The sequence below is a fragment of the Rhinatrema bivittatum genome, chromosome 5 (assembly GCF_901001135.1).
Source record: "Rhinatrema bivittatum chromosome 5, aRhiBiv1.1, whole genome shotgun sequence".
In the NCBI taxonomy this organism is placed as follows: Eukaryota; Metazoa; Chordata; class Amphibia; order Gymnophiona; family Rhinatrematidae; genus Rhinatrema; species Rhinatrema bivittatum.
Genome location: NC_042619.1, coordinates 176,849,383 through 176,876,610, shown reverse-complemented (window position 1 = coordinate 176,876,610; position 27,228 = coordinate 176,849,383). Strand labels below are relative to the sequence as shown.

General features: G+C 43.5%; 1 protein-coding gene across 1 annotated transcript in view; it reads left to right on the top strand.

The window, feature by feature from the left end:
- MYCBP2 (MYC binding protein 2) overlaps window positions 1-27,228 on the top strand; it is a 1,075,853-nt gene that overhangs the window by 67,308 nt on the left and 981,317 nt on the right. The window contains 1 exon segment of the mRNA XM_029603038.1: window positions 12,623-12,698. Coding sequence (XP_029458898.1) covers window positions 12,623-12,698 — 76 coding nt within the window.

The following is a 27,228-nucleotide window of genomic DNA, read 5'->3' as shown; positions in this document are numbered from 1 at the left end:
GTGAATTACAGGCCCTAGTTACCTATCCGCCTTACACTAAACTCCTGCAGGACCGGGCAGTACTCCGCACTCACCCTAAATTTTTACCTAAGGTAGTTTCTGAGTTTCATATCAATCAATCCATCATACTACCTATCTTCTTTCCCAGGCCCCACTCCAACTCCGGGGAACAGACTCTGCATACCTAGACTGCAAACGGGCTCTAGCTTTTTATCTAGACCGTACAGTTGCCCACAGGAAGAGCACTCAATTATTCGTCTCTTTCCATCCTAACAAGTTAGGGCAACCTGTGGGTAAGCAGGCTCTTTCCTCCTGGTTGGCGGATTGCATCTCCTTCTGCTATCAGCAAGCTGGCATTCCTTTTCAAGACCGTGTTAAAGCACACTCTGTGAGGGCCATGGCGACTTCAGTAGCACACCTTCGATCGGTGCCACTTCCTGACATCTGCAAGGCTGCAACCTGGAGTTCCCTCCATATATTTGCAGCCCACTATTGTTTGGACAAAGCTGGAAGACAGGATTCCATCTTCGGCCAATCTGTCTTGCGTAACCTTTTTCCAACATGATGTACCAACACCCTTCCACCTTCCCGGTAGGGTGCGGATGCCCTCTCCCAAATTCCACCCCAGTTGTTGTGCCTGTTGCACGCCGTTGGGTGCATGTTAGGACATCCTCAGCTCGGTACTCACCCATTTGTGAGGACAACCATCCTGCTTGTCCTGTGAGAAAGCAAATGTTGCTTACCTGATGTAACAGGTGTTCTCACAGGACAGCAGGATGTTAGTCCTCACGAAACCCGCCCGCCACCCCGCGGTGTTGGGTTCGTTTTTATTTTATTTTTCGGCACTGCCTGTAGCTTTGAAACAAGACTGAAGGGAGACCCCTGCTGGCTGCAGGGTTAGTGCCGTGCTGGGCATGCCCAGTAGGGGCCAGTCAAAGTTCCTGAAACTTTGACAGAAGTTTTCCGTGGTTGGGCTCCATCCTCGATGTCACCCATTTGTGAGGACTAACATCCTGCTGTCCTGTGAGAACACCTGTTACATCAGGTAAGCAGCATTTGCTAACAGTGGGTGTATGCTACTGGCCAAGTGGCCAAGGTGAAGAAATAGACCATAAAATGCTACCTAAAATTTGAAAGGCAAATAAACTTGGCAACGCAATAATGGAGAATACAGTATTGATTGGGTTACTGCTGCTTTGGGACATGCTAGAGAGAATACATTTTTAGATGCTGTTGAGTGCTTCATAGAACAGCTGGTCCCAGAACTGATGAGAGGGACAGTTACTTTAGATCTAGCCCGCAGTGGAACACATGACCTGGAGCAAAGGGTTACTATAGTGGGGATGCTAACAATATTGAACCTAATGAAATCAAATTTGCTATAATCACTGTAGGGAGAACAATAAGAAACTGCAATAGTATATAGATTTTTAAAAAGGGAAACTTTGATAGAACGGAGAAACTGGGAAAAAAATTAAAAGGAGCGATTGGAAAGATTAAAAATTAGCACTTGACGTGTACATTGTTTAAAAATACCATTTTGGAAGCCCAGATAAAATATTCTGTTTCTTAAAAAGGTTAGAGGAAGATCAGATTACTGCCAACATAGTTTAATGGTGAGGTGTAAAAGAAGCAGTTAAAGCTAAAAATGCATTATTTTAAAAAAGGAACATAAACTCAAATAATGCAAATAAGCAAGAGCATGAGCACTGGCAAGTTAAATGTAAAACAGTAATAAGACAGGCCAAGAGAATATTTGCGAAGTATGCCAGTGAGGCAGAAACTAATACTAAACCTTTTAAAGTACATTTAAAGTGAAAAGACAGTGAGGGAGTCCTTTGGGCTGCTAAATGAGAGTTGTCTGTTGTCTGAATCCAGTTCCACTTTTTGTCCCTGCTGTCAAAGCAAAGAGCAGAGGTGCAGTTGCATCAAAAACATCAAGGCTAATTGGTTAAGAATAGTAATCCCCATGCCCTCTGTTAAGGGATTACCATGGGGATTAGTAACCTCCTCTCCATGTCGGTTATCATCATGCACCCTTTTCTTCATTTCCAACCTCTAGCCTTTAGGGTTCCTTATTGCTTATCCCATGTCCTTTTGAATTCATTTACTGTGGCTGTTGTGAGACAGGATGCTGGGCTTGATGGCCCTTGGTCTGATCCAGCATGGCAATTATGTTCTTGTAAGGTCTGACACCTTGAATTGGACAAATAGAATAATTAGAGGATGATATAAAATGAGCTTTTGAGAATGGTATACCCTTATCTTGAAAGATCATGCACAACAACCACATGGGCTATTCTTAAAGTCTGCAAGGAATCCAGTTTCCAGAATATTATTTTAGCTAGATTCTTTTGTGTATGCATGCCTCATTTTGTGCTGAATTCTTTTATCCTGCATTTGTGTGCGCATTTTCAACGGACAAGCTTACTTCTGATTCAGGAAGGAGTTTTACACGCAGAATATGTTAATACTTCAGTGAGAGTAATACTTAGCGCTCTAGCATGGAAATCCCATGCAAATGAGGGTATTAAGTATTACTCCCCGATGCAGAGACTGCATCGAGCCAGCGCACCTTCTTTAGCACTTGAAACTCAATGCCTGGGTGAAGGCATTATAGAAAAAATAGTTAAAGTGAAAGAAAAATGTGTAAATGGCGGCATGCGCTGCCACCACTTAGCCAGATAAGTACTGACTTATCTGTCTGTCTAGCAGCAGGAAGCTGCTGCCAAATAGCTGGCTAAATCGGAACTTATCTATCTGGTGCATGTCAGCGCCACTTAGGCAGATAAGTATGTTATTTGGCTAAGTAGTGGTGACCCACGCCGGATAGCCGGGTAAGTATTACTTATCCGGCTATCTGGCAGCTGCTTCCCGCTGCCAGATAAGTTGGTATTTATCCAACTTTGTGGTGGTGGCAGCAACCACCACTTGTCAGGGTTGGCTCCCCCCTTTCTGTGTTCAGCATAGGCCGAACGCATATTTTAACACAGTTTACAGTTTTTACACATTTTTAACTCCTGATGCATTCGCATATCAGTTTACTGCATCAGGAGCAAAAAGAAAAAAAAAAGAAACTAGCCTGAGTGTTAAAAATGTGCACTGGAAACCACTGCATGGTTTTTTTTTTTTTTTAAATGTTCAGATTATTGCATCGGCCTGAAAATGTTGAGTTAATTGCCTGTTTAAAACAATTTATATTCTGCTCATATCCCCTGTTCATGGTAGATCACATAAAAACTTGCACAGGTTTAAAATTGGAAATAATTCTTTCAGTCTTTGCACTCTGGAATTCATTGCTGGAGAATGTGGTAAAGGCAGTTAGCTTATCTGGGTTTAACAAAGCTTTGGACAAGTTTCTGGAGAAGTCCAAAAACTGATATTAACCAGGTAGACTTTGGGAAAGTCATTACTTATTCCTGGGTGTTAGTAGCATGGGATCTATCTGAGATCTTGCCAGGTATTTGTGACCTGGATTTGCTACTGTTGGAAACAGGATACCGGACTTGATGAACCCTCTATCTGACCCAGTTTAACTTCAGGCCACTCTCCTGTGCGCGCGATTTAGTATGCAAATGAGGGTCCGCAGCAGCTGTCAGTGAGTTTGACAGCCGACGCTCAATTTTGCCGGCGTCGGTTCTCAAACCCTCTGACATCCACGGGTTTGGAAAACGGACGCTGGCATAACTGAGCGTCCATCTTCCGACCCGCAGGCTGCGGGCCGATTTAAAAAAAATTTTTTTTTTTTAAATTTTGGGGCCTCCGACTTAATATTGCTATGATATTAAGTCGGAGGATGTACAGAAAAGCAGGTTTTTTTTCTGCTTTTCTGTACACTTCACCGGCAGAAATTAACGCCAGCCTTTGGGCAGGCGTTAAGTTTTGAAAGTAAAATGTGCGGATCGCCTAGGAATAACTAATAGGGCCATCAACATGCATTTGCATGTTGCGGACACTATTAGTTTTGGGGGGTTTGGACGCGCATTTTTGACGCGCTGTTACCCCTTACTATATAAAATGCGCAACCAAACGCGGGCTAACAGTGTGCTGCACTGGAGCGCACTGTACTGTATCGGCCCGTTAGTGTGAACTATGTTAATGATCGTTCCATTCAACATAAGCAAGACTATCTCTTAAATGTAATAGATCAATATCAGCTAGATGTGTTTTGCATTACTGAATCTTAGCATTACAGCCATGATTTAATAATATTGAATTCTGTATGCCAGGATACAGCAAGCCTGAGAATGTAAGCTGAGGAGAGGTGTGTTAATGATTATTAAAAAGGAGGAATAGCCTAGTGGTTAGAGCAGTGGGCTACAAACTTATATCTGCAATTGATAGAGGTTTGTATCCCTATTAATTTAAACCTGGAGATTTTGTTAAGAGTACAGACTTAGATATATCATGTGCTATTATTTTCCCCCAAGTTTTGACAGTGACTGTTTTATGCCTTACAGGAGTATTTCATCTCTTTCTCTTACATACTCGAAGTTAATACTTATTGGGGATCTTAATGTATATTTGGATGAGTGCTTTTCAACTTGGGTAAAATTACCAGCTCACAGGGCTAGACACATGTTAGATGTTTTATGTAGTAAATCACATAATATTCAAATACTAATTTGCAGGTAGAGAATGTCTTATGGGGGCGATCATGCTTTAAGTTTTTATACTATTAATGGCAGTGTAATAGGAACAAAACTAGATTGATGAAAAAGATGAAGCAGCCATTGGTCAGTTGTGACCAGCTTGAGGCCAAATGGAGAGAAGGATATTGAATAGATGAAGGGGCTGAAGAATCTTGTGAAGAGGTTACTACATGGTATTCTTCCTTATTAAAAATGTGATTCTTTGACACCTTCTTACGAGAGGGGGTCATAAGAAATACATGTACTCCTTCTCCCAGCATAGAGTAAATCAACAAAAATTACTTCGCGTAGCTCAGAAAAAATGGCGAAAGAGGAGCGATAGGGAATCAGAGTTTGTATATAATCAAGCATTAAGAGAGTTTGCTTTTTGCTTAAAACAAAACAAAAAAACTTTAATTTTGCTATAAATAGTCCATCTTGTTTGTTTTTCTGTTGTCAGCATTGAAGCCACTGACTAAAGAGGAGACACTTCCCCCTTGTGACACATTTGCAAAACTTTTTCTTACAAAATTGCAATGGCTCAAACTATATTGAGATCCTATCAGAAGTCATAATAGTGAATCCTGATTTGTGTTTGGATGTAATTTCATGAGATTATGCAGAATGAACATTGTTTTTATAATTTCTTCTTTAGTGTCTACATTTTCCCTGCTTGTCCTTTTGCGTTAGTAAAAGGATTAAAAGAGAAGTCAGTTAAAATGTGTCAAATAGTTAGAAGGATTTGTACCTCAATTGAAGAAGGCTACCAGTGACCTTTTCTTACAGATAGTGCTAAACCATCACCTAATGTTTCCACCTACCGTCCCATTTCTTTTTTTTATATATTTTATTAATTATAATGCCATAAACATGACAAGAAAAGGCAAGAGAATAAAAATACAAAACAAGAAAAATTACAAGAAAATGTATCATCTCCTAAATAGCATTAGACCACAATAAACATAGAAATGACGGCAGAAGAAGACCAAATGGTCCATCCAGTCTGCCCAGCAAGCTTTTCACACTTATTTTTTTTTTCATACTTTTCTGTTACTCTTGTCCCTTTAACATTTTTGGTTCTATTTCCCTTCCACTCCTGCCATCATACATAGCAGTGCCGGAACTGCATCTAAGTGAAGTATCTAGCTAATTGGTTTGGAGTAGTAACTGCCGTAATAAGCAAGCTACTCCCACGCTTGTTTACCCAGCCTGTGCAACTCAGTCCTTGTTGGTGGTTTGAATACAAATCCTCTTTTCTTCATACCCCTGCTGTTGAAGCAGTGAGCTGCACTGGATATGTATTCTAAGTGAAGTATCAGGCTTGATTCGCGGTAATAACCACCATAACAAGCAAGCTACATCCATGCTTATTTGTTTTACCCAGACTATGTAATTCAGACCTTGTTGATAGTTGTCTGACTATAAATCAACTTTTCTTCATTCCCCCTGCCTTTGAAGCAGAGAGCTATGCTGGATATGCATTGAAAGTGAAGTATCGGGCATTTCAAGCAAGCTACTCCCCTGCTTTTATGTGGGTGGTGTAAAACCTTTTTTCCAAATTTCCTCTTGCTGTTGAAGCATAGAGCAATGTTGGAGTTGCATTATTAACCATGTGTATGTTTATTGAATAAGGATATTAATCTTCAGGTAGTAGCAGTCATTCCCGCAAGCCACCCCCATGCCTCTTCTCTTCATTCACATCCTCTAGACTTTATGGATCTACAGTATTTATCCCACGCCCCTTTGAAATCCTTCACAGTTTTGGTCTTCAGCGCTTCCTCCGGAAGGGTGTTCCAGGCATCCACCACCCTCTCCGTGAAGAAATACTTCCTGACATTGGTTCTGAGTCTTCCTCCCTGGAGTTTCAAATCGTGACCCCTTGTTCTGCTGATTTTTTTTTCCGACGGAAAAGGTTTGTCGTTGTCTTTGGATCATTAAAACCTTTCAAGTATCTGAAAGTCTGTATCATATCACCCCTGCTCCTCCTTTTCTCCAGGGTGTACATATTTAGATTCTTCAATCTCTCCTCATAAGTCATTCGATGAAGACCATCCACCTTTTTGGTCGCCCTTCTCTGGACCGCCTCCATCCTGTCTCTGTCCCTTCGGAGATACAGTCTCCAGAACTGAACACAGTACTCCAGGTGAGGCCTCACCAAGGACCTGTACAAGGGGATAATCACTTCCCTTTTCTTACTCGATATTCCTATCTCTATGCAACACAGCATTCTTCTGGCTTTAGCTATCGCCTTGTCACATTGTTTTGCCGACTTCAGATCATTAGACACTATCACCCCAAGGTCTCTCTCCTGCTCTGTGCACATCAGCCTTTCTCCCCCCATCGAATACAGTTCTTTCGGATTTCCATACCCCATATGCCTGACTCTGCACTGCTTGGCATTGAATTGCAGCTGCCATATCTTCGACCACTCTTAAGAACATAAGAACATAAATTGCCATGCTGGGTCAGACCAAGGGTCCATCAAGCCCAGCATCCTGTTTCCAACAGAGGCCAGACCAGGCCACAAGAACCTGGCAATTATCCAAACACTAAGAAGATCCCATGCTACTGATGCAATTAATAGCAGTGGCTATTCCCTAAGTAAACTTGATTAGTAGCCGTTAATGGACTTCTCCTCCAAGAACTTATCCAAACCTTTTTTGAACCCAGCTACACTAACTGCACTAAGCACATCTCTGGCAACAAATTCCAGAGCTTTATTGTGCGTTGAGTGAAAAAGAATTTTCTCCTAATAGTTTTAAATGTGCTACTTGCTAACTTCATGGAATGCCCCCTAGTCCTTCTATTATTCGAAAGTGTAAATAACTCTTCCAGTTTCCTTAAATCCCGTCTCATTCTCCCCACTGCTTCTGGCGTGTCCACTCTGTTACAGATCTTAGTGTCATCCGCAAAAAGACAAACCTTACCTTCTATCCTGTCTGCAATCTCGGCACTCACTCCTAAGCTTCTCATTTTATTCACCAGTCTCCTGTGCGGAACTGTATCAAAAGCTTTGCTGAAGTCCAAATAGATGACATTGAGCACTCTTCCTCAATCCAATTCCTTGGATACCCAGTCTGACAGGATCTTCCCCTGGTGAATCCATTCTGCCTCTGGTCCAGCAATTCTTCTGACTGTAGATAGTTCACTATTCTTTCTTTTATCAGCGACTCCATTACTTTTCCCACCACCGAGGTGAGGCTAACTGGTCTGTAGTTACAGCCTCTTCTCTGTTTCCACTCTTGTGAAGTGGGATCACTCGGCACCATTCCTGTTTCTAGGGATCTATTGAACAGGTCACATAGTGGACCCGCCAGCACATCTCTGAGCTCCCTCAGTATCCTGGGATGAAGCTCATCAGGCCCCATGCCTTTGTCCACTTTCAGTTTCCCCAGCTCTTTCCATACATTCTCTACTGTAAATAAAGAGGTGTGGACTTTAAAGGCAAGGGAGAGCTACAGGTGAGAAAGAAAAAACAATAACTTGGAGAATATACACTTTAACTAAAAGCGCTATTGGGTTCTGGAAAAAGAGATTTCTTCCATCTCTTCTTCTAGGACATATAGATTATTGTGTAATTTTCTTACTAGGTTTACCCAATATGTTAAAAGTGCTTCAGTTGCTGCAAAATGCAGCTGCCTATATTTTGTGTTCGGGAAGCTGATATGAACATAAGTTGTACACTCCAGTAGCTAAATTGGCTCCCAGTAAAATGAAGAATTAAATTTAGGGTGTTGATAATACACAGTTTACTTTCTCCAAGGACAAGCAGGATGGTAGTCCTCACACATGGGTGACATCAGATGGAGCATGGCACAGAAGAATCTAGAACTTTCAAACATGCCCTACTGAGCATGTGCAGCTGTAGTAATTAAATTGCCTCTAAGCAGAGTCACTCAGTCTTTTTGTTTCTGTGGAGCCGTGATTGCAAGAGCCATGTGTCTCACAATATTCAGCTTTGCTGTCTCCTCACAGTTTTTGTAAGTGATTTTTTTTCTAGAGCTGCAGCTGTTTTCTTTCCTTTACCTTATGGTAGTTTTCTTTCTTTTCCTTTTTCTTCTTTCCTCTGTCAGTCGCTGTGCAGTCTGGCAGAGTCTGTTTCTATCCCTTTATTTAAAAAATAAAAAGAAAAAATACTGCACTGCCAATTTAGTATTTCTGTTCTCTCCTTGCTCTGTTTTTGTACCTTTTTCAGGTGCTGACAGGACTGACTGAATGCAGTCTGTGGGTGATCCGTGTAGGCCGCTGAGCCTGGGGACTCACCTAAGTTTTAACGGGGCAGGAGTTCGATGTCGTTTCACTGATCAATCTGCATCGATGGAGGATCAGAGAGTGCAGAGATCGAGGACCACACTGTTCCTGTGGGGTGGCTTGAGAGCTCATCCTCACCACATTCAAAGGAACTAGTCTCCATGGGCAGGAGCCCTGGATGATGTAGCCTTCCCTTCTGCTTGCTGGTAATGGAGGTGTATTCTCCTTGTGAGAAGAGGGTGAGCAGGAGCCTGGGCAAGCTGCTTGCTGCTGCACCTTTGCAGCATTGCCCAGTAACTGTTGCCTGTGTACATCTGTGACTAGCGCACTGTTGATCTGACACATCGATGTCAGGACTGTGTCAGGGATCAAGACTGCCATTGAGCGCCATGGTCATGCTTGATGCCGTCAAGGTGCTGGGGCACCCTATATGCTATCGGGGTGAGTGCTTGCCCTCGATGCCGTAAGGGCCTTCTATGCCATAGGCATCTGTGAACGTGAAGCGCGATGCACTAGTCATTGAGCGCCTTGGGCCTCTGAGTAGCGGCACAGACCTCTAGTGTCAGCTACCAGATCTGCCATCAAGCACCATGGCCCCGCTCTGTGCCATTGATGCCTTCAATCCCATCAAGGTGCGTGGCCACCCTCGGGGCCATCGAGTTGCAGAGCCGCCATGGAGGCCATCGGGCATGTTGGCCACTGATGCCTTTTGTTGCTGCTCTCGACAATGTCGAGCACCATTGAAGCACTAGGATCGCCATTGAGCACCCTGGTCATCCCTGAGTCTGTCTACTGCCGAGGGTCTTGAGAGCCCTCGAGCACCATTGAAGTCCTCAAGTGAACAGGGATTTTGGCCTTGAGCAGATGGAGTGCCGGGGTTGCCATTTACTCAAGGTTCCCTGGTACGCTGAGGCATCCAGCTGCAGTGGTCTGGTGCCCTCAAGATCCTTGGAGGTGTCCCGACGAGACACTAAGGAGCATTGTGCTGTCCCATCACTAGCACCTTGGATGCCGATGATCTTTGGGGGTCCTGAGTCGCTGGGATTGGGGGGGGGGGGGCATCGGAGGCTCCGCCTGGATTCGTGCACTATCGGTATTAATGATAGCAAGACTATCGTCAGCCATAGCAGCTGGCAAGGGATGCTATTGAGCTCGCAGCATCGATATCCTCAGATGGATAGGTGAGCTGAGGTGAACAGTCGATGGCGCTGGCAGTCATCTGTTCCTCTGGATATTGATGAGGCATGTTGGGGCTGCAGAGCCTCTGCCTGCAGGCACCTCTGGCATCCTTGGTACTGTTGGTCCATCGATGCCTTTGGGTACTGTGGTCTGTATCGGTGCTGCTGGGCTGTTGAGGTCCGCGGGCGCCGGGGATGGGCTATATACTGCTGAACTGATGAAGATTTGGTCAAGCGCTGTCAAAGCCCTGGGTACAGGATTGTTTGGTGCCCTGGGTGTGATCCATCCTTGGTGAGTGCGAAAGTGCTAAGGGCCCTGTGGGCACCGTCACCAGTGTGGACACTAGTGGACACCGTTGGTTGCCATGGACTTCCTTGCTGTCATTCTGTGAGGGAAACGGCAGTGAGCCATACCTGATGCAGTTTCAAGGGCTGTGTCCAGCTTCTTGGAGCATTATCAGGTACTGGAGGGGAAGACGCCATGGAACACCACCCACCACCATGCCATACCCAAAGCCCCAGTGGTACTGGGGATGCTGTCGTCACACTGTTCCTATGTACTCCACCGGGAGTTTCTGTAACAGTGGAGCACAGCACGTGCAGGTATGTCAAGGCATCTACTCCAAGCACCTTGGGCAATGGTAGGTGGCATTCTCCTTGTGTGCAGTTCTCAGCCATGCCAGGGTTCTGCCATTGTCGTATCAAGGTCTCTGCCTCCTTGTCAGTTCTGCACCACAAAGTTCTGGGGAGCATTGGCGAGGAAGGTATCACACACTCTGATTTGCCTTTTGGCAGCACGCAGCCACCTACTGTAGCAAGTAGTGCTCGGTCCTTGCTGTGCTGTGGGATTCTACCCACATACATGGCGAGTGGGGTCATAGGCGTGCTGCCATCCATAGGTGGGCTACCCTTGTGTGAGTCCTGGTCAGCGTACTTTTACAATGGAGGGCTCGATTCTCCAGTTGCCCTCTACTGTATAGGGGTGTGTGTTTGTTTTCATCATGGTGCTGTAGCCACAGGATGGACCTAGGTCTGCATTCCCAGTCGAACACTAAGGGGAGCAGACACCAGGAGGATAGTGTTGGGAATCTTCTCCTTCCTCAGAAGAGAAATGTGTCTTTTGACCCTTCCATGTCACAAATCCACGTTGTGAGGAAGCCCCTGGGGCTTTGTCCCTGGCAAGTTTATTGCTGAGCCGGAGTCTTGATTCTTTGAATTGGTGCATCTCCTTGTAGGCCAGGGCCGGAGGATGGCAGCGGCGGTAATCTGACTGATTTTTTTTTTTCTTGGGCCCCTTTGTTGATTATAGTGGTGGCCTTCCCTATCCGAGGGTAGCTTCCAGTAGCACATTGGTCACTTCTGATCCTCAGCTATCAGTGATTGTCTCAACTGGAGAGTTGAGAGTTTTTTTGGGATTGGGAGGCCCAGATTCCCGTTGCTTTCCTGTCCCTTCAGGAATGGGGGATTCGACTGGGTTCTAGGGCAACTGTTATGGGTCTGTGGATAACCCTGCAAATGTTTGATCAGTTATGTATTTTTATTTTTAATGTTTCAGTTAATGATTTAGATGCAATTTATTTTAAGAGATTATGAGTATGTAATCCACACTGGATAGATATACAATTTGGAAGCAGTGGAATATGTTTTAAATAAAATTCTTAAGTTCTAACAGACAACAAAAACTAAAAGAACCATAATATAACCCAGTCATATCTTCAAACTGCTGTTACAATGCAATACTAATTTTGAAGTGTTCTCTGTTGTATCCTTGTAATGAAGCTTGCAGGTTAAGAGAGTAATAATTTTTTTAAATTAATTCTAAATACTAAAAGCAAGTATATGTTTATATGTGACAACTTGCTGTTGTAGAAAGATTACATGGAACATGTAGTTTTGCCAAAGAAAAGTTAGATGAATTTGAAAAATGGACAAACTGAAGGTGGCCCCAAATCCTGGAAATTAGACCCCAGGGGTCAAATTGGGTTCAGCTAGTTGCCGAACCTTGTCAAAACAAATCATTAAATGTTTTGGTTCCTCTGTGATGCTAGGCCCTATTATATTTTCACCATTGAAATACTTCAAAGGGTTGAAAATATTTGAAACTCAGGTTGGCCACCAGCTGGCAAGTTATTGGGGATTGGTTCCTAAATGCTGTATTGATGCATAGCAAGCAGAACATACTGCAGAATCTCTAGTTGATGCACTCTTGAATGGAGCACTGCTCTGTTTTCTCCAAACAAAGCCAACCTTTCTGTGAAGTAATATGAATTTCAACTTGTACCTTTTTAGTAACCTTGCAAAAAAAAACAAACCCCCAAATATTTGCCTTTATTATACTTTATGAATATCTCAATCTTAAATAAGTGAGGTGTGATTTGAATGAATCTCTTATGGGCATGATTTGGACAAGTGTATGGATGTGATGTGTGTGCTTTAAGAGTGTAAGCTCTTAATTGCCTAATTACCCTCTTACAAATGTCTGCTGAGCAAGATCTTTGTGTAGCAAAAATATTGCGTTCTACTTGTGCTTTTTTTAAAGCTTTTGTATTTTTTATTTTATAGGAATAAGAAAATTCTAAACAAGAAAAAGCTCAAAAGGAAACAGAAGGCCAAATCCAAAGTGAGAACACGGGGCAAGGTAACATTTTTTAAAATATCATGAAAGATGTTTTGCATAAGTATAGGACTGAATTGGGTCTTTTCTACATTGTCAGAGCATGATTAGTTCAGCCAGATGAAGTGCTGTAGACTAATCTAGTGTACCCATTCAGATTGGACTCGGCAGATTTCTATTTGGAGAGAATATACTGGGTTATGTAGTCTTGCTTGATCCATTTTTTCCATGGCAAGTAGGACAATAATCCAACCACACCAGCAGGTGATGTCATCCATTGATGCTGAAGTTCATTGTTAATTTGGCTTTAGCTCATGCCTTTTCAAGGCAGGTTACATTTAGGTATAGAAAGTATTTCTCTGCCCCCAGAGGGTTTATGATCTAAGGACCTGATTTACTAAGGTTTTTCTCCCAATCTGTGTCTATGGGAAAAATGCTTAGTAAATGAGACCCTGAGTTTGTACCTTAGGTAATGGAGTGTGAAGTGACTTGCTCAAAGTCACAAGGAGTGTCACTAGGATTTGAACCTTGGCTTGCCTGGTTCTTTTCCTACTGCTCTAACCACTAGTTTACTCCACTCAAAGTTGTGATAAAAAAGCTCTCTCAGAGCTCAAAAGACTTGAGAAGATTTTTCTGAGCATATGCAGGGGTTCCCATGTAGCCACCGCTGCATGAGACTGTTCAGTCTTTTTTCCATCTGCTTTGGCCAAAGAATGTTTGTTCTTTCATTAGCCATTTGTTGGGATTATTTCACATTTTTGCTCCCTCATATTTTTATGTTTCCTTTTAACTTTTTTTCACGAGGCTCCAAAAAATAAAATCTTATAAAGTTTCTTCAATTTTTTGGTCATCATTAAGGTTGACCTAAGCTTCTCTGTTCAGTGGCAGAAGCCAAACTTGGCTTTTTATTTATTTAAGTTTCTATACCGATATTAGTGGGAACATCATATCGGTTTACATCAAAAACAAAAGGTTGGAAATTACATAAAACAGGGTCATGGGGAAGGAGTAATAGGAACTGTGAGAACGCAGGTTAGGAAGTATATAGGAACGGGCTACTCGAGAAGAGTGCCGCAACGGTCCAAAGTAAGCATATAAATTTGTAAATAAAACATAACTTTAAACATACAGAGAACTTTATACAATGTTCATGGAGAGAAAGCAGAGGGGAATAGGTTTATTTAAGGATGCATAGGAAGTTGTTCTTGATGGGCATAATGAGTAGCCAAGTGGGAAGAGTTAATCTTGGTAGGCGTGTGCGAATAGCCATGTTTTTAGATTGGCTCTGAATTTGGAGCTGCAGGATTCGAGCCTGAGGTTTGGAGGTAAAGAGTTCCAGAGGGTAGGTCCTGCAATAGATAGGGCTCGTTCCTTTGTGGAGGTGAGGTGTGCTATTTTAAGTGAGGGTACATGGAGGGTTCCATTGATGGAAGCTCTGGTGGATTTGTTAGATCGTAAGGGGCAGAAAGAGTCGACGAGCCAGTTTGAGTTGTGTGTATGTATCGCTTTATGGGTCAGGGCAAGGGTTTTGAATAGGATGCGAGAGGGGATAGGAAGCCAGTGCAGATTCTTGAGGAGGGGTGTAATATGGTCATATTTGCGGGCATTTGAGATGGTTCCCCACTGTTTACACAAGATGATGCCCCACTGTTTACACAAGATGTACTGTGAGACTGTTTTGTCTGCTGCTCAACGCCATCCCACAGTGCTCCTAACAATATGGCCTGTGCCAGAATGTTGCCCAGAGCAAGAAAGTTAAGAATTCATACTCAAGGAATTCTTGAATGCTCATCGATTCTCTGGTGTGTTGAAGACAAAACCATTGCTAACCAAAGAACCATCTCCTAAAACGAAAGTCGTGCTGTGCGATATAACTCAAATGTTTGTGAGGGTTCCATTCCACCTCTTCTGAAAAGGGACAGAGAATGTACCCTTTGGTGCCTCCAGGCAGGCCTTGCTGGTATGGAGGCAATGGTGTATAAAAAATGTATTGGTGTACATGGCTCACCAGTGCTAGTTAAGTACATCACTACCTTAGCGCCATAAAATTCTTTCTACAGAGATTCAAATGTTGAAGATCAGCAAAACCCAAGTTGTGGTGAATCCTCTTTCTGGTCCTGGAATCAGATAGTTCATCCACTGGAATTTCTTCTTTCATGCAGGAGCACCATTCTTTTGTAAGGAAGATGTGGCTAGACTTTGTAAAGAATTTTTACCAATATTCCATATGGAACTAATGTATTTTTTAGTGGAATATGTGGTTCCAAAATCAGAAATTTAAAAAGGGGTGGTAAGTGAAAATATCCAAACAAAACAAGGAACTTCACCTCAGTAAAATTTCAGTCAAAGAAAAGTAGTATTTTTCATGTAGGCAAAGAGCTCAGATTAAAGCAGAAATGCTTATGAATAGCCAACAGCAAAAATATATTCAATGGTCTTAGAAAAAACCCAACAAAACAAAAACCCTCCATTTTGATAAATGATAAAACATCATACTATGAAAAATACATGAATGCGAATGTTTAGGCGATTCATATACAGTAATCACAGTCTTATGTATTAAGAGGTTGACGTAAAAATCTTGTCTCATAGAATAAAATGGGAGATGACAGTATCAAAGGATTTTAAAGTATTCTTAAACTATCTAGAGAAACTAGGAAATTACTTATTTATTTAAAAACTTTTCTATACTGTCACAAATAGGCACATAGACTAAGGTAAGTAAATGTAGGATATCGTACATTCTAACAGGTGCCAATAGAGTTCGGTTACAATTTCATAAATAAAATCATCATTTGAGTAATGTTGGTCAAGTCCAGGTATATTATTGAGTTACTATCTCTTTGAGATATTACTTCTTAAATGTAGGGTTGAGTAAATTCATTCTCATCTGCATCACCCTGTACTTTCATTCTCTACCCTCCACACTCTTTAGTGAAGGCTTTTTTAAAGAGCCATGTTTTTAAATTTATCTTAAGTTTTGAGATTATTCTGTAATCTGAGTTCAGGGGGCATCGTGTTCCATAGTATGGAACATAGTACCTGTTGTGTGGGCAGTAGAGCTGTTAAATTCTCAAATCAGTGTTATGAACAGGAGCTTTGATGAATCAATGGTCTTAGCCAATGTTCCAGCATTTTGCTAAAGAGCTGCTTCAGGGCAATTCTAAAATAAAAAGTGGTGAAAATAAAAAGATCATTTAAGCAGTAATAAAAAATCGTTTTGTGACAAGAACTTATATTTCAACTGGATAAACAAATTTATATGTAGTGGGAATCTGCCTATCAAAAAAAAAAAAAAGCACAGTTCAAACAGCACAGAAGAAATCATTCTAAAGCTTCTGGTAGTACCAATTGAAGGTTGGCAAAAATTTAAAAGGGCAAAGTCAATCACATGAACAAGTAAGAGTGGCAAAATGATTATCTAATCAAAACGCCTTGAACCAGATAAATGATAGACAATGGAATGGAATTGAAATATGCAATTCTACAAAAATAATTCCAGTGGTTGTTTCTGTTGCGTGAACCAATATCATACCAAGGATCAATCCTTTAAATGAAAAGGACCAATCAGCACTGATTCACTGATGTGATTCAGAAGAGCAGTCTGTCAAGCCATTCTTTTTCATACCATTCTGATAAACTCCACTAGCTTTCCTTCAGAAGATGCCTCTTAACTTCCAAGAAGTATGTTTCTGCCAGAGGACATGACATACCCTGCTTTTGTCCAGTAAATGGCAAAAGCAATTCCATTCACCTTAGATGAAGAGACCGAACCAAGGAAATACATTTAAGCTTCAAAAGGTGTAGTGGCTGAGAGACATTCTGGAATTAACTTTGGACTCGAGGGGGAAGATTTCAGATTTATCCAATTAAACTTATATCCACCTATACTACTCTATTGCCTCAACATACACAACTGGGCCGGCACCAAAGTGTGCAAGTCTGTCATAAATAAGCACACCATCGGTGAATAAGGAGATCTTGAGCTCCTGTCTGAGAATAGTAGACCTTTAATTTTAGGATCTCCCTGTATTGCTGCTGCAAGCGGCTCAGTGGTTAGGTCGAATAAAAATAGGGAGCAGGGACAGCCCTGCCTTGTGCCTCGCGCTATGCTGATACATGGGGTCTGTATAATTAATCAACAGGCGTGCACAAGGTTTCACATACATTGCTTGTATCCAAAAAATGTAATCTATCTGGTATTTTAGCATTTTGCAATACAGCAGAAAGAAATGGCCAAGACAGCCTATCAAAGGTCTTTTCCTCATCTAAAGAGACCACCACACTTGTTTTATCTGTCATTCTGGCCAAATATAGAATGTTAAATAACCTTCTAGTATTACATGTTTATACTCTTCCCATAATAAAACCTGTTTGATCTCTGTATTTGAGTAAGGGAAGAACTGCTTCCAACAGAATCTGCAGTATCTTAGCAGAGATCTTTAAGTTTGAGATTAATAACGAGATAGGTCTATACATAGAAATGATGGCAGAAGAGGACCAAATGGTTCATCCAGTCTGCCCAGTAAGCTTATGGTAGTATCTGCTGTGCCGTGTAGGTTACCCCTTGTTTATCTGTTTCCCAGACCATAAGTCAGGGCCCTCGTTGGTTGCTGTTTGAATCCAATTTCCTGTTACTCCCATGTTTGTTTCCCACACTAGCCCTCGTTGATTGCTGTTGAATCCAATTCCCTATTGAAGCAGAGAGCATTGTTTGAGTTTCATCAAAATATCAGTTTTATTGGTTAAGGGTAGAAATCACCGCATCAGCAAGTTACCCCCATTCTTGTTTCCCCAGACCAAAAAAGTCGGGGCCCTCTGTTGCTGAATGAATCCAGTTCCCCCATTCCCCATGCTGTTGAAGCAGAGAGCAATAATGGATCTGTGTACCATTGGAGATAAATTTATATCGGTTCATACATCCCTATGCTGAGTGTTGTATGAGGAGTAGTAAACCTTTCCTATCCATTCACCCACCAGTTTTTCATGCTCTTTATTAGTCAAGTGTCTCCTGCAATAGCTGCTCTTTTTGTCTCCTTGCAAACAGCAAGGTATGTTTTAATTTAATCGGCGAGGAGGCACCCTTGACGTTGAAGGAGACACGTCTAATTGAACCCATCAATTACTACTTCCACTAATATAATGGTACAAGTGCCAGAACATCCAAAAACGTAAATCATATATTTACATGTGATCAATGGTAATAACAGTAATTTAATCACATCTCTGCCTGTCTGCAGACCAAATCCAAAATACGTAATTTAACCTGTACAATTTACAACCAAGCTATGTTTATAACGAGTAAGATAACTATGTTAACAAGTGTATGAATTTTTGAACACTCTGTTAAACATCAAAACTTTGTAAACCGTTGTGATGGTAAAACCGAACGATAGTACACAAAACTCGATAAATAAATAGACAAGGCCGGTAGACAGGATTCCATCTTTGGCCAGTCGGTCCTACGAATCCTGTTTCCTCTTTAAAAACACAACATCCTTCCTATGAATCGGGAAGATGAGCAGGCTGTCCGACTACCCAAAACTACCACAGTTGTTGTGCCTTTGCATGTCATTAGGTGTTTTGGCTTCATTATACTTGAGCATCCTGTAGCTTGCTAATCACCCACATGTGAGGACTACCATCCTGCTTGTCCTGTAAGCAGGTGTTCTTACAGGACAGCAGGATGTTAGTCCTCACGAAACCCGCCAGCCACCCCGCGGAGTTGGGTTCGCTTACGTTTTATTATTTTATTTTTCGCTCGTACTTTACTACAAATGAGACTGAAGGGGGACCCCCTGCTGGATGCAGGGTTGGTGCCATGCTGGGCATGCTCAGTGGTGCCAGTCAAAGTTCTAGAAACTTTGACAAAAGTGTTCCGTGATTGGGCTCCATCCTGATGATGTCACCCACATGTGAGGACTAACATCCTGCTGTCCTGTGAGAACACCTGTTACAGGTAAGCAACTCTTTTTCTCTTCAGTGCTCTCTGCTGTCTCTTTGGAATCCGCAGTCCCATGACTATTCGGTTTGGCTCTACCTGCTGATGGAGGTCTCCTCTCGATTGCAGTGGTGGCTGCCGGCAGATCATCTATGGAAGGGAGTTTCCCTATTCCCGCTGGACTGGCTAGTCCTGATGACTGATGCAAGTCTTTTGGGATGGGGAGCTCACTGTCAGGAACTGACAGCGCAAGGGTGCTGGAGTGCGGAAGAGTAGGCGTTGTCAGATGAGGGGTTTCACCTGATTTGGGATTGTTGGGCTCTCCCGTTCCTAGACCTGTTGGCAACTTTGCACAATACGAAAGTTTTGCGATTCTTCAGCCGCAGAAGAGATCCAAAGTCATGTCCAAGAGGCGAGGTCTTTGTTAAAAAAAAATACCATTCTAGAAGCACAGTCCAGATGTATTCCACACATTAAGAAAGGTGGAAAGAAGGCAAAACGATTACCGGCATGGTTAAAAGGGGAGGTGAAAGAAGATATTTTAGCCAAAAGATCTTCATTCAAAAATTGGAAGAAGGATCCAACAGAAGAAAACAGGATAAAGCTTAAACATTGGCAAAGTTAAATGTAAATCACAACCTCTTCCCCACAAGAACCACTGTATTCTAGTGTACCGTAGTGTGTATCCACAAATCCAAATAAATGGTACAACCAGTAAATCTAAAACTAATATCTAAATCTTTCACCAGATATAGGTAGGCCCCTTATTCCAAGGGTCTGTATAACATCACAGACTCTGTTATGGTCCAGGGTCACCTTGCTTTAATTTATAACCTCATTTTTTTGTTTTTCATTTTAGTGTTTGTAATAAAATCTACCAAAAATCTCAATGTACTCTTATTGATTTCACGCTTATTTTTTCAAAACATGCACATTATCCACAGATATAATAGGAGCTCTAATACTCATCCATTAGTTGGTCACCCGACATGATCATGTTTCGGACAAAAAAATGTCCTGCTTCAGGGGTTGCCCTTCAACATTTGTACGAGAACCGTCCCGTATTTACTCCTCCAACTCGAGCCTTCTTGTCTTCTGTTTCAATAAATGCAAGAATAAACTGGTGCGAAACGAGCCTTATTTCCTTCCATGTTGACTTATTCCATGTTTCCTTCCATGTTGACTTATTCCATGTTTCCTTCCATGTTGACTTATTCACAACAGCTCTAGGGCTGTTGTGAATAAAAGAGGATGTTAGGGTAATTGTGGCTTTTTTTTAATGAATATTTGTTTTATAATAGATATGTAATATGTACACTGTTTAGATTTTTTGATATATGGTAAAAATATAATAAATATTTAATGTTGAACTCTGGCCACACAGTTTCAAAATACCCTCCCCATTTCTGGAATGTATTTCTGTTCCAACCGCAGCTTTGACCTAAACTTTTTTTGGCCCAGCAGTTTCTTCATTTTCCTTTGGGTCTTCAGATCAATCAGAACCAGGGCTGAGATCTAGTGTCATGAGTCTGTATTCAGAGCCACCCTAACTTTTGTCTTCCATTTTTATAGGGCCCTTCCAACTTGCTTTAGTCCAGTCACTGCACCTCCAGTCCTTGGCCAGGCACCAGTGCTCCTTTCAGGAGCTTTGCAATTAATGAGTCCTAAACTCAGTCACTAGGATTCACCATTGCACCAGAACTCCTGCCTCACCAGGGGGATGTGAACCTTGCTTTCACAGCATCCCCATCCAACTCAAGAAGCAGATCTGAGCCAGTGATCTTCTTAGTGTTTGAGTAATTGCCAGGTTCTTGTGGCCTGGTTTTGGCCTCTGTTGGAAACAGGATGCTGGGCTTGATGGACCCTTGGTCTGACCCAGCATGGCAATTTCTTATGTTTTTATGTTCTTAGGGAATCTAATCTAGGATCCTCCACATGGCACTGTAGAGCACTTGCCACTAAGCCATCAGGCGAATTAAGGCAGCAGAAATAGGCGTAATATCCAACCATCAAAGAATAATCAAACAATTAGTGTGGAAGGATAGATGTATTATAAATGTCCATATAATTCACCAACTGTTCATAACTTTTATTCAAACAGTGGCAAGGGTGTCAGCATGTAGCCTAGGGGTGTTAATATGTAGATAAAGGTCCCCTAACACAGACCGTGTTTTGACAGAATTGCTTCATGAGGAAACCTAAAGGTTTGATAAAATCCGAGAACAGATCAAACAATGGACATAGAGCTTCTGAAAAAAATACACAGTAACAGTGCTGTAAGCCAGTGGTTCTCAACCGATGTGTTATGACACACCAGTGTGTCGCTACACTTCCCGGTCTCCTGCTGACCCAGTTGCTCCCCTACCCGAGCAAGATCGGTCCTCCACCCGGGCTTAAAACGCTGAAAGCCCAGGCGGAACGTGGCAGGAGAGCTGGAGTCAGCAGCACCAGCACGCTCTCTTCTCCCCCCCCCCCCTCTCTCCCCCGCGGCCTGGAAGCGGAAGTGGCGAGCAGCGGGTGTGCGCGCGGGAAGAAGAGACCATGCTAGTGCAGGCAGCATCGGCCCGAAGAGAAAAGAGGCGCAGCCTGAGGAATGAGCTGCGCGGCTCTGAGAAAAACGAAGAACGTCGTCAACCCCCGCAGCTGATGGGACTCCTTGCTTCGCGAGGGCTGAAAATGAAGTAGGTTTCTGCTGCCTTTAGGGTTAGAAGTGGAGTAGGCTGCCGCTAGTTCGGGGGAGGGGGGGAGAGTGAGTTGAATGAGCAAGGATGTGTGTTTGAGATCCTGTGTGTATGTGTGAGTGAGAGTGAGATAGCATGAATGTGAATGATTGAGAGCCTGTATATGTGAAAGAGAGTATGTGTGTGATTAGAGCTGATTTAGGTGAGAGAGCATGTGAGTATGTGATTGAGAGCATGTGTGAAAGTGAGAGACAGCATGTGTCTGTGTAACTGAAAGCTGGTTTAGGTGAGAGAGCATGTGAGTATGTGATTGAGAGCATGTGTGTAAATGAGAGAAAGAGAGAGAGCATGTTTGTAAGCATGTGAATGAGAGTCTGTGTGTGAGAGAAAAGGACAGCATGTATGTGTGTGATTGAAAGCTTGTGTGTGTAAGCCTGAAAAGATAGACAGCATGTGTGGTAAATGTGTAATTAAGAGCCTATATAAGTGACAGGCCGATACAGTAAAAGTCACGAGAGAGCGGGCGAGCACCCTGGCCACTGTCCTGTGCACGCGATTCAGTAAAAAAAAATATTCAAATTAGGGCACACGGTAAAAAGAGGCACTAGGGACACTAGCGCGCCCCTAGCGCCTCTTTTTTGACAGGAGCGGCGGCTGTCAGCGAGTTTGACAGCCGATGCTCAATTTTGCCGGCGTCTGTTCTCAAACCCGCTGACAGCCATGGGTTCGGAAACCGGATGCCGGCAAAATTGAGCGCCTGGTTTTCAACCTGTGAGCTGTGTGCCGATTTTAATTTTTTTTTTTATTTGTAATTATTTTTAACTTTTGGGACCTCCGACTTAATATCGCCATGATATTAAGTCGGAGGGTGTACAGAAAAGCTGTTTTTACTGTGCACTTTCCCGGTGCCAGCAGAAATTAACGCCTACCTTTGGTTAGGCGCTAATTTCTGAAAGTAAAATGTGTGGCTTGAATCGTGCGGGAATAACTAATAAGGCCATCAACATGCATTTGCATGTTGCGGGCGCTATTAGTTTCGGGGGTGGGGGGGGGGGGGGGGGTTGGATGTACATTTTCGACACGCTATTACTGTATCGGCCTGTGAGAGAGAAAAAGCATGTGTATATGTGAACGATTGTGAGCCAGTGTGAGAGAGACTCTCACAAACCACCCCTCCTCCTGCTAATTCAAAACACTTTCAGGGCACCTGGATATCAAACATTCTCAGGTATGCAGAGCAAAACATTTTTTCTATCCTTATTATTTTTCATTACTGGGTCTTTGTCTGCTATTTTGAAATATTTTATTGGTATCTAGAAATTTTTGATATGAGTTTTTAATTATTGGATATTCCATTCATCAGCTGTTTTGAAATAATCTGTTCTTTTTGTTAGTATGGTTTTACTGCTACTGATTTTATATTTCTTGATTCTTTTTATAAAGATGGGTGATGTTGTTTCTTTTCCTTTGTTGCACTGCATACAGAGACTGGCTTGTTGCGGTTTCCATTTCAGTTTTTGTCTGCATCTAGTTATGCGTTTTGGTCTCTTTATTCTTTGTTAGGAGAGGTTCAGCACATGTGATTCAGGTGTGGTTCTCTGCTGGCATGTAGTTTCTGTGTAGGGCTCTTTAGCAGCCTGACTTGGTCCGTTTTTCTAATAGGAGATGTATTGGTGTCTTAAGGCCTGGTGTAATATTTTCAGTGTTGCCTTTTCTTAGGTAAGGTGGTTACTGTTAAGTGCTGGAAATTGGTGCTGTTTTGGTGTGGGATGTTTACTGTTTATGCAATTTCTGTTCAGGCAGAATATGTATCCTTTCCTTGTGTCATTCTTAACAATAAAAATAATACTGGACCTTTATTTTTATTTCCACCGTGAATTGTAATGAGCAGTGTGTCACACATGTGAGTGTGGTCTGTTAGTGTGTCACGATGGGAAAAAGGTTGAGAACCACTGCTGTAAACAACATTATAAATATTTTAAAGCTTACCCAGACTTATTAGAAGTGCTCTGGATATTGAGAGATTTGGAAAACACAATGGTCAAGTCTAATAGAAAAGAAAATCAAAATATTAAATGGAATATCATTCCAAGTATTTAAAAGGCAAAGTAAAAAAAAAGTTTATATAGAAAAACTAATTAACAGCAGTTGACATAGCTTATAAACAGGGAAACTTCAGTTACTTGCAGCACAGAGACTAGAAAGAGAGCACAGAAAAAAATATGTACAAACGAATCGCTTAACCCGAGGCTCTCTTTCTAGTCTCTGTGCTGCGAGTAACCTTTCGGGCACGCACATCACATGCCAGCTTTCGGGGTCACTCATGTCAATGGTGGACCCGCAGACTTCAAACACCCCCGCCCCCCCTCCCCCCCAGCAAAGCCCTGGTACAGGGTTTTGACTATGGATGAGGGGGGCATGTGCCAGATTGCTGTAACCCCAGCCCCCCCCCCCCCCCAAGTCGAGGGGCTGGCTACGTCTATTTGTGGACCTTTGGCCGGCATTACGTTGCACCAGTGGGTTCTCGTCATTGTTCTCTGAGGGTACCGGCTGAACTTTAGGGAGGTCCCCGTGGTCACTCCCTCGTGTCCATTGTGGGGTCTGTCTTCTCATTAGGAAGTGCTTACGACAGAGCTCTCCGCCCTACTAATGACCCCCCCCTTCCCCACCAGCGGGGCCTGGGGTTCTATTCTCTGTTCTTCCCGATACCAAAGAAAACAGGGGGCCTGGGCCTTTAACAAGTTTCTTCAAAGAGAAAAAGTTCAAGATGGTCTCCTTGGGCACCCTGATCCCTCTTCTGGAAAAAGGAGACTGGCTCTGCTCTCTCGACCTAAAGGATGCCTTTGCCCACATCGAGATCTTCCCCAGCCACATGAAGTATCTCCACTTTCTAGTGGGTAAGGAGCATTTCCAATACTGTGCGTTGCCCTTCGGCCTCGCTTTGGCTCCACATGTCTTCACCAAATGCCTGGCGGTTGCGGGGGGCTTCCTGATGCTAACGGCTCGTGTGCTGCAGTCTCTGGGGTTTGTCATCAATTACCCCAAGTCCTATCTCAGCCCGTCTCCACATATGGGCTTTATTGGAGCCAGACTGGACACAGTTCAGGCCAAGGCGTTTCTGCCTCATGACAGAGCGATTGCCTTGGCATCACTGGTTGGTTTGGTCTGCTGCAGTCGTCAGGTTTCCGCTCGCCTGTTGCTCTGTCTTCTGGGTCACATGGCTGTGTCTATCCATGTTACCCCATTTGCCTGCTTGTGTATGTGCAGTGCTCAATGGACCCTGCACTCTGTGGATGCAGGCAACCAAGGATCTCTACGTACGTGTCTGCATCACTCAGCAGACCTCCTTGTCTTGGTGGGAAAATCTCTCTAATCTGGAGTGGGGACTTCCGTTTCAAGCTCCTCCGCACCAGATTGTGCTCACCATCGATACATCCACCCTGGGTTTGGGGGGGGGGGGGGGGGCGCATGTGGACGGCTTCCGTACATAGGGTCGATGGACGGCACGGAGTCTCGCTTCCAGATCTTCCTGGAGCTCTGAGTGATCCGCAACGCTGATTGGGAGTTTCGGGATCATTTGTCCCTCAAAGCTGTCCTGATCCAAATGGACAATCAGGTTGCAATAAGGTACATCAACAAACAGGGAGGCACGGACTCCTTCCTCCTTTGTCAGGAGGTAGTGCAGATATGATCCTGGTCCCTATCCCAAGTCATGCTCTTGCGAGCGATTTACCTGGCTGGGACGGAAAATGTGGTTGTGGACCTCCTGAGTCGGGCGTTCCGACTACAAGAGTGATCGCTAGACCCCTCGGTAGTGGACTGGGTCTTCCGCCCGCGGGGAACTCTGGATGTGGATCTCTTTGCCTCCCCTTGCAACCGCAAAGTCGGCCACTTCTGCTCCCTGTAGAGGAGCGATGGGAAGCCAGCCTCGGACGCCTTAGCCTGCTACTGGGCAAGGGTCTTCTGTATGCGCATCCTCCGCTTCCACTGGAAATGAAGACTCTCATGAAGGTCCAGCAGGACAAGGGGCCCATGATCCTGGTGGTCTCGTATTGGCTGAGGCAGGTCTGGTTTCTAATCCTGCAGGACCTGTCGGTCAGAGAGTCCATCCATCTGGGAACCTCCCCTAATCTGATCACGCAGGATTGGGGCAGGCTGCACCATCCAAATCTCAGGTCATTAGCTCTGATGGCCTGGATATTGAGAGGCTTGCCTTTTTGTCCCTCGACCTCTCTGACATGTCTCAGGTACTGGTAGCTTCAAGAAAGTCTTTCACCAGGAAGTCTTACAGGCTCAAGTGGAGGAGGTTCTCCATCTGTTGTGGAGGTCATGGTGTGGATCCATTCACCTGCCCCATGCTGCAGTTGCTAGACTACCTGTGGCACCTCTCAGAGGCTAGCCTGAAGACCAACTCGGTCAGGGTCCACCTGAGTGCCATCAGTGCTTACCATTAAGGTATTGGTGGTACATCCATCTCTGTTCAGCCCATAGTAGGGCGATTTATGCGGGGATTGCTTTAGATGAAGCCCCCCATGCGTCATCCTGTTGTGTCTTGGGACCTCAGTGTAGTGCTAGCGCGGCTCATGCGTGACCCGTTCGAACCTATGCTCAATAGCGGTCACTCCGGCTTGCAGAGTTAGTGAGCTTCAGGCGGTGATGTATCCGCCCTACATGAAGTTCTTTCATGATAGGGTAGTCCTGCAAACCCACCCTAAGTTTTTGCCCAAGGTAGTGACTGATTTTCATCTTAATCAGTCTATTATTCTGCCCACCTTTTTCCCGAGACCTCATTCTCGCCAAGGTGAACAACAGGCTCTGCGCAGTTTGGCCTGTAAGAGGGCTTTGGCCTTCTATCTCGATCACACATCAGGTCACACATCAGGCCACAGGCAGACCACGGAACTCTTCATATCCTTTGAACAGAATGGGCGTTGCGGTGGGCAAACAATCTTTGTCCAACTGGCTGGCGGATTGTATCTCCTTCTGCTATGCGGACCTTCAGCTTGGAGGCCACGTTAAGGCTTACTCGGTGAGTGCAATGGCGGCATCGGTAGCCTACTTATGAGCAGTTCCCATTGCCAAAATCTGCAGATCCACAATGTGGAATTCTCTACAACGTTTTCTGCTCACTACTGCTTGGACAAGGATGATTGATGTGACAGTAACTTCGGCCAATCTGTCTTTCGTAACATTTTTCAGGCTTAAACCCAATTCTCCCTGCCTAGGACCCATTGTTTGGGTTCATGCTGTCTCCCTGTGTTACCAACAGCCCCACAGTTATGTTTGTGCCCATTGGCACCTGTTTTAGTGCCTGTTGGTCATGCCTTACCTGGGAGCAGCCTGTAGCTTGGTATCTTATCTGTGAGGACTACCATTCTGCTTGTCCTAGGATAAAGCAGAGTTGCTTACCCGGAACAGGTGTTCTCCTAGGACAGCAGTTTTTCACTGTTTTGAATAAAAGGCGTTATGGACACTTGAATTATTATATGGACATTTATAATATGTCTATCTGTCCACACTAATTGCTTGACTAAATTAAAACATAAAATGTAAAACATGATTCATATGCACAAATTACAGGAACCCAGCACCATCAACTCCAGGTTCAGCCTCATAGGCTAACAGTAGCCCCAGAAACTTTATTCTGCCTCTGACCAGGATTATATTTTCCAGCATTGAGAAAACATATTAAGCCTACCCACCTCTGCACATTGGGAAGTAATAGCTATTGCTTCCATTAATATGGGATTTACATGAAGGAGCACTAATTTGTGTGCACAATTTTGCTCATGGTCATGCACACATTTTGTGCACTGAACTCCTTGTTACATCACAATTAAAGTTGTATACTCAAAAATGTGCACAGATTTGCACATTAACATGTGTACAGCCGAGCAAACCTCATTACATCAGGCCTACTGGTGAAATGAGA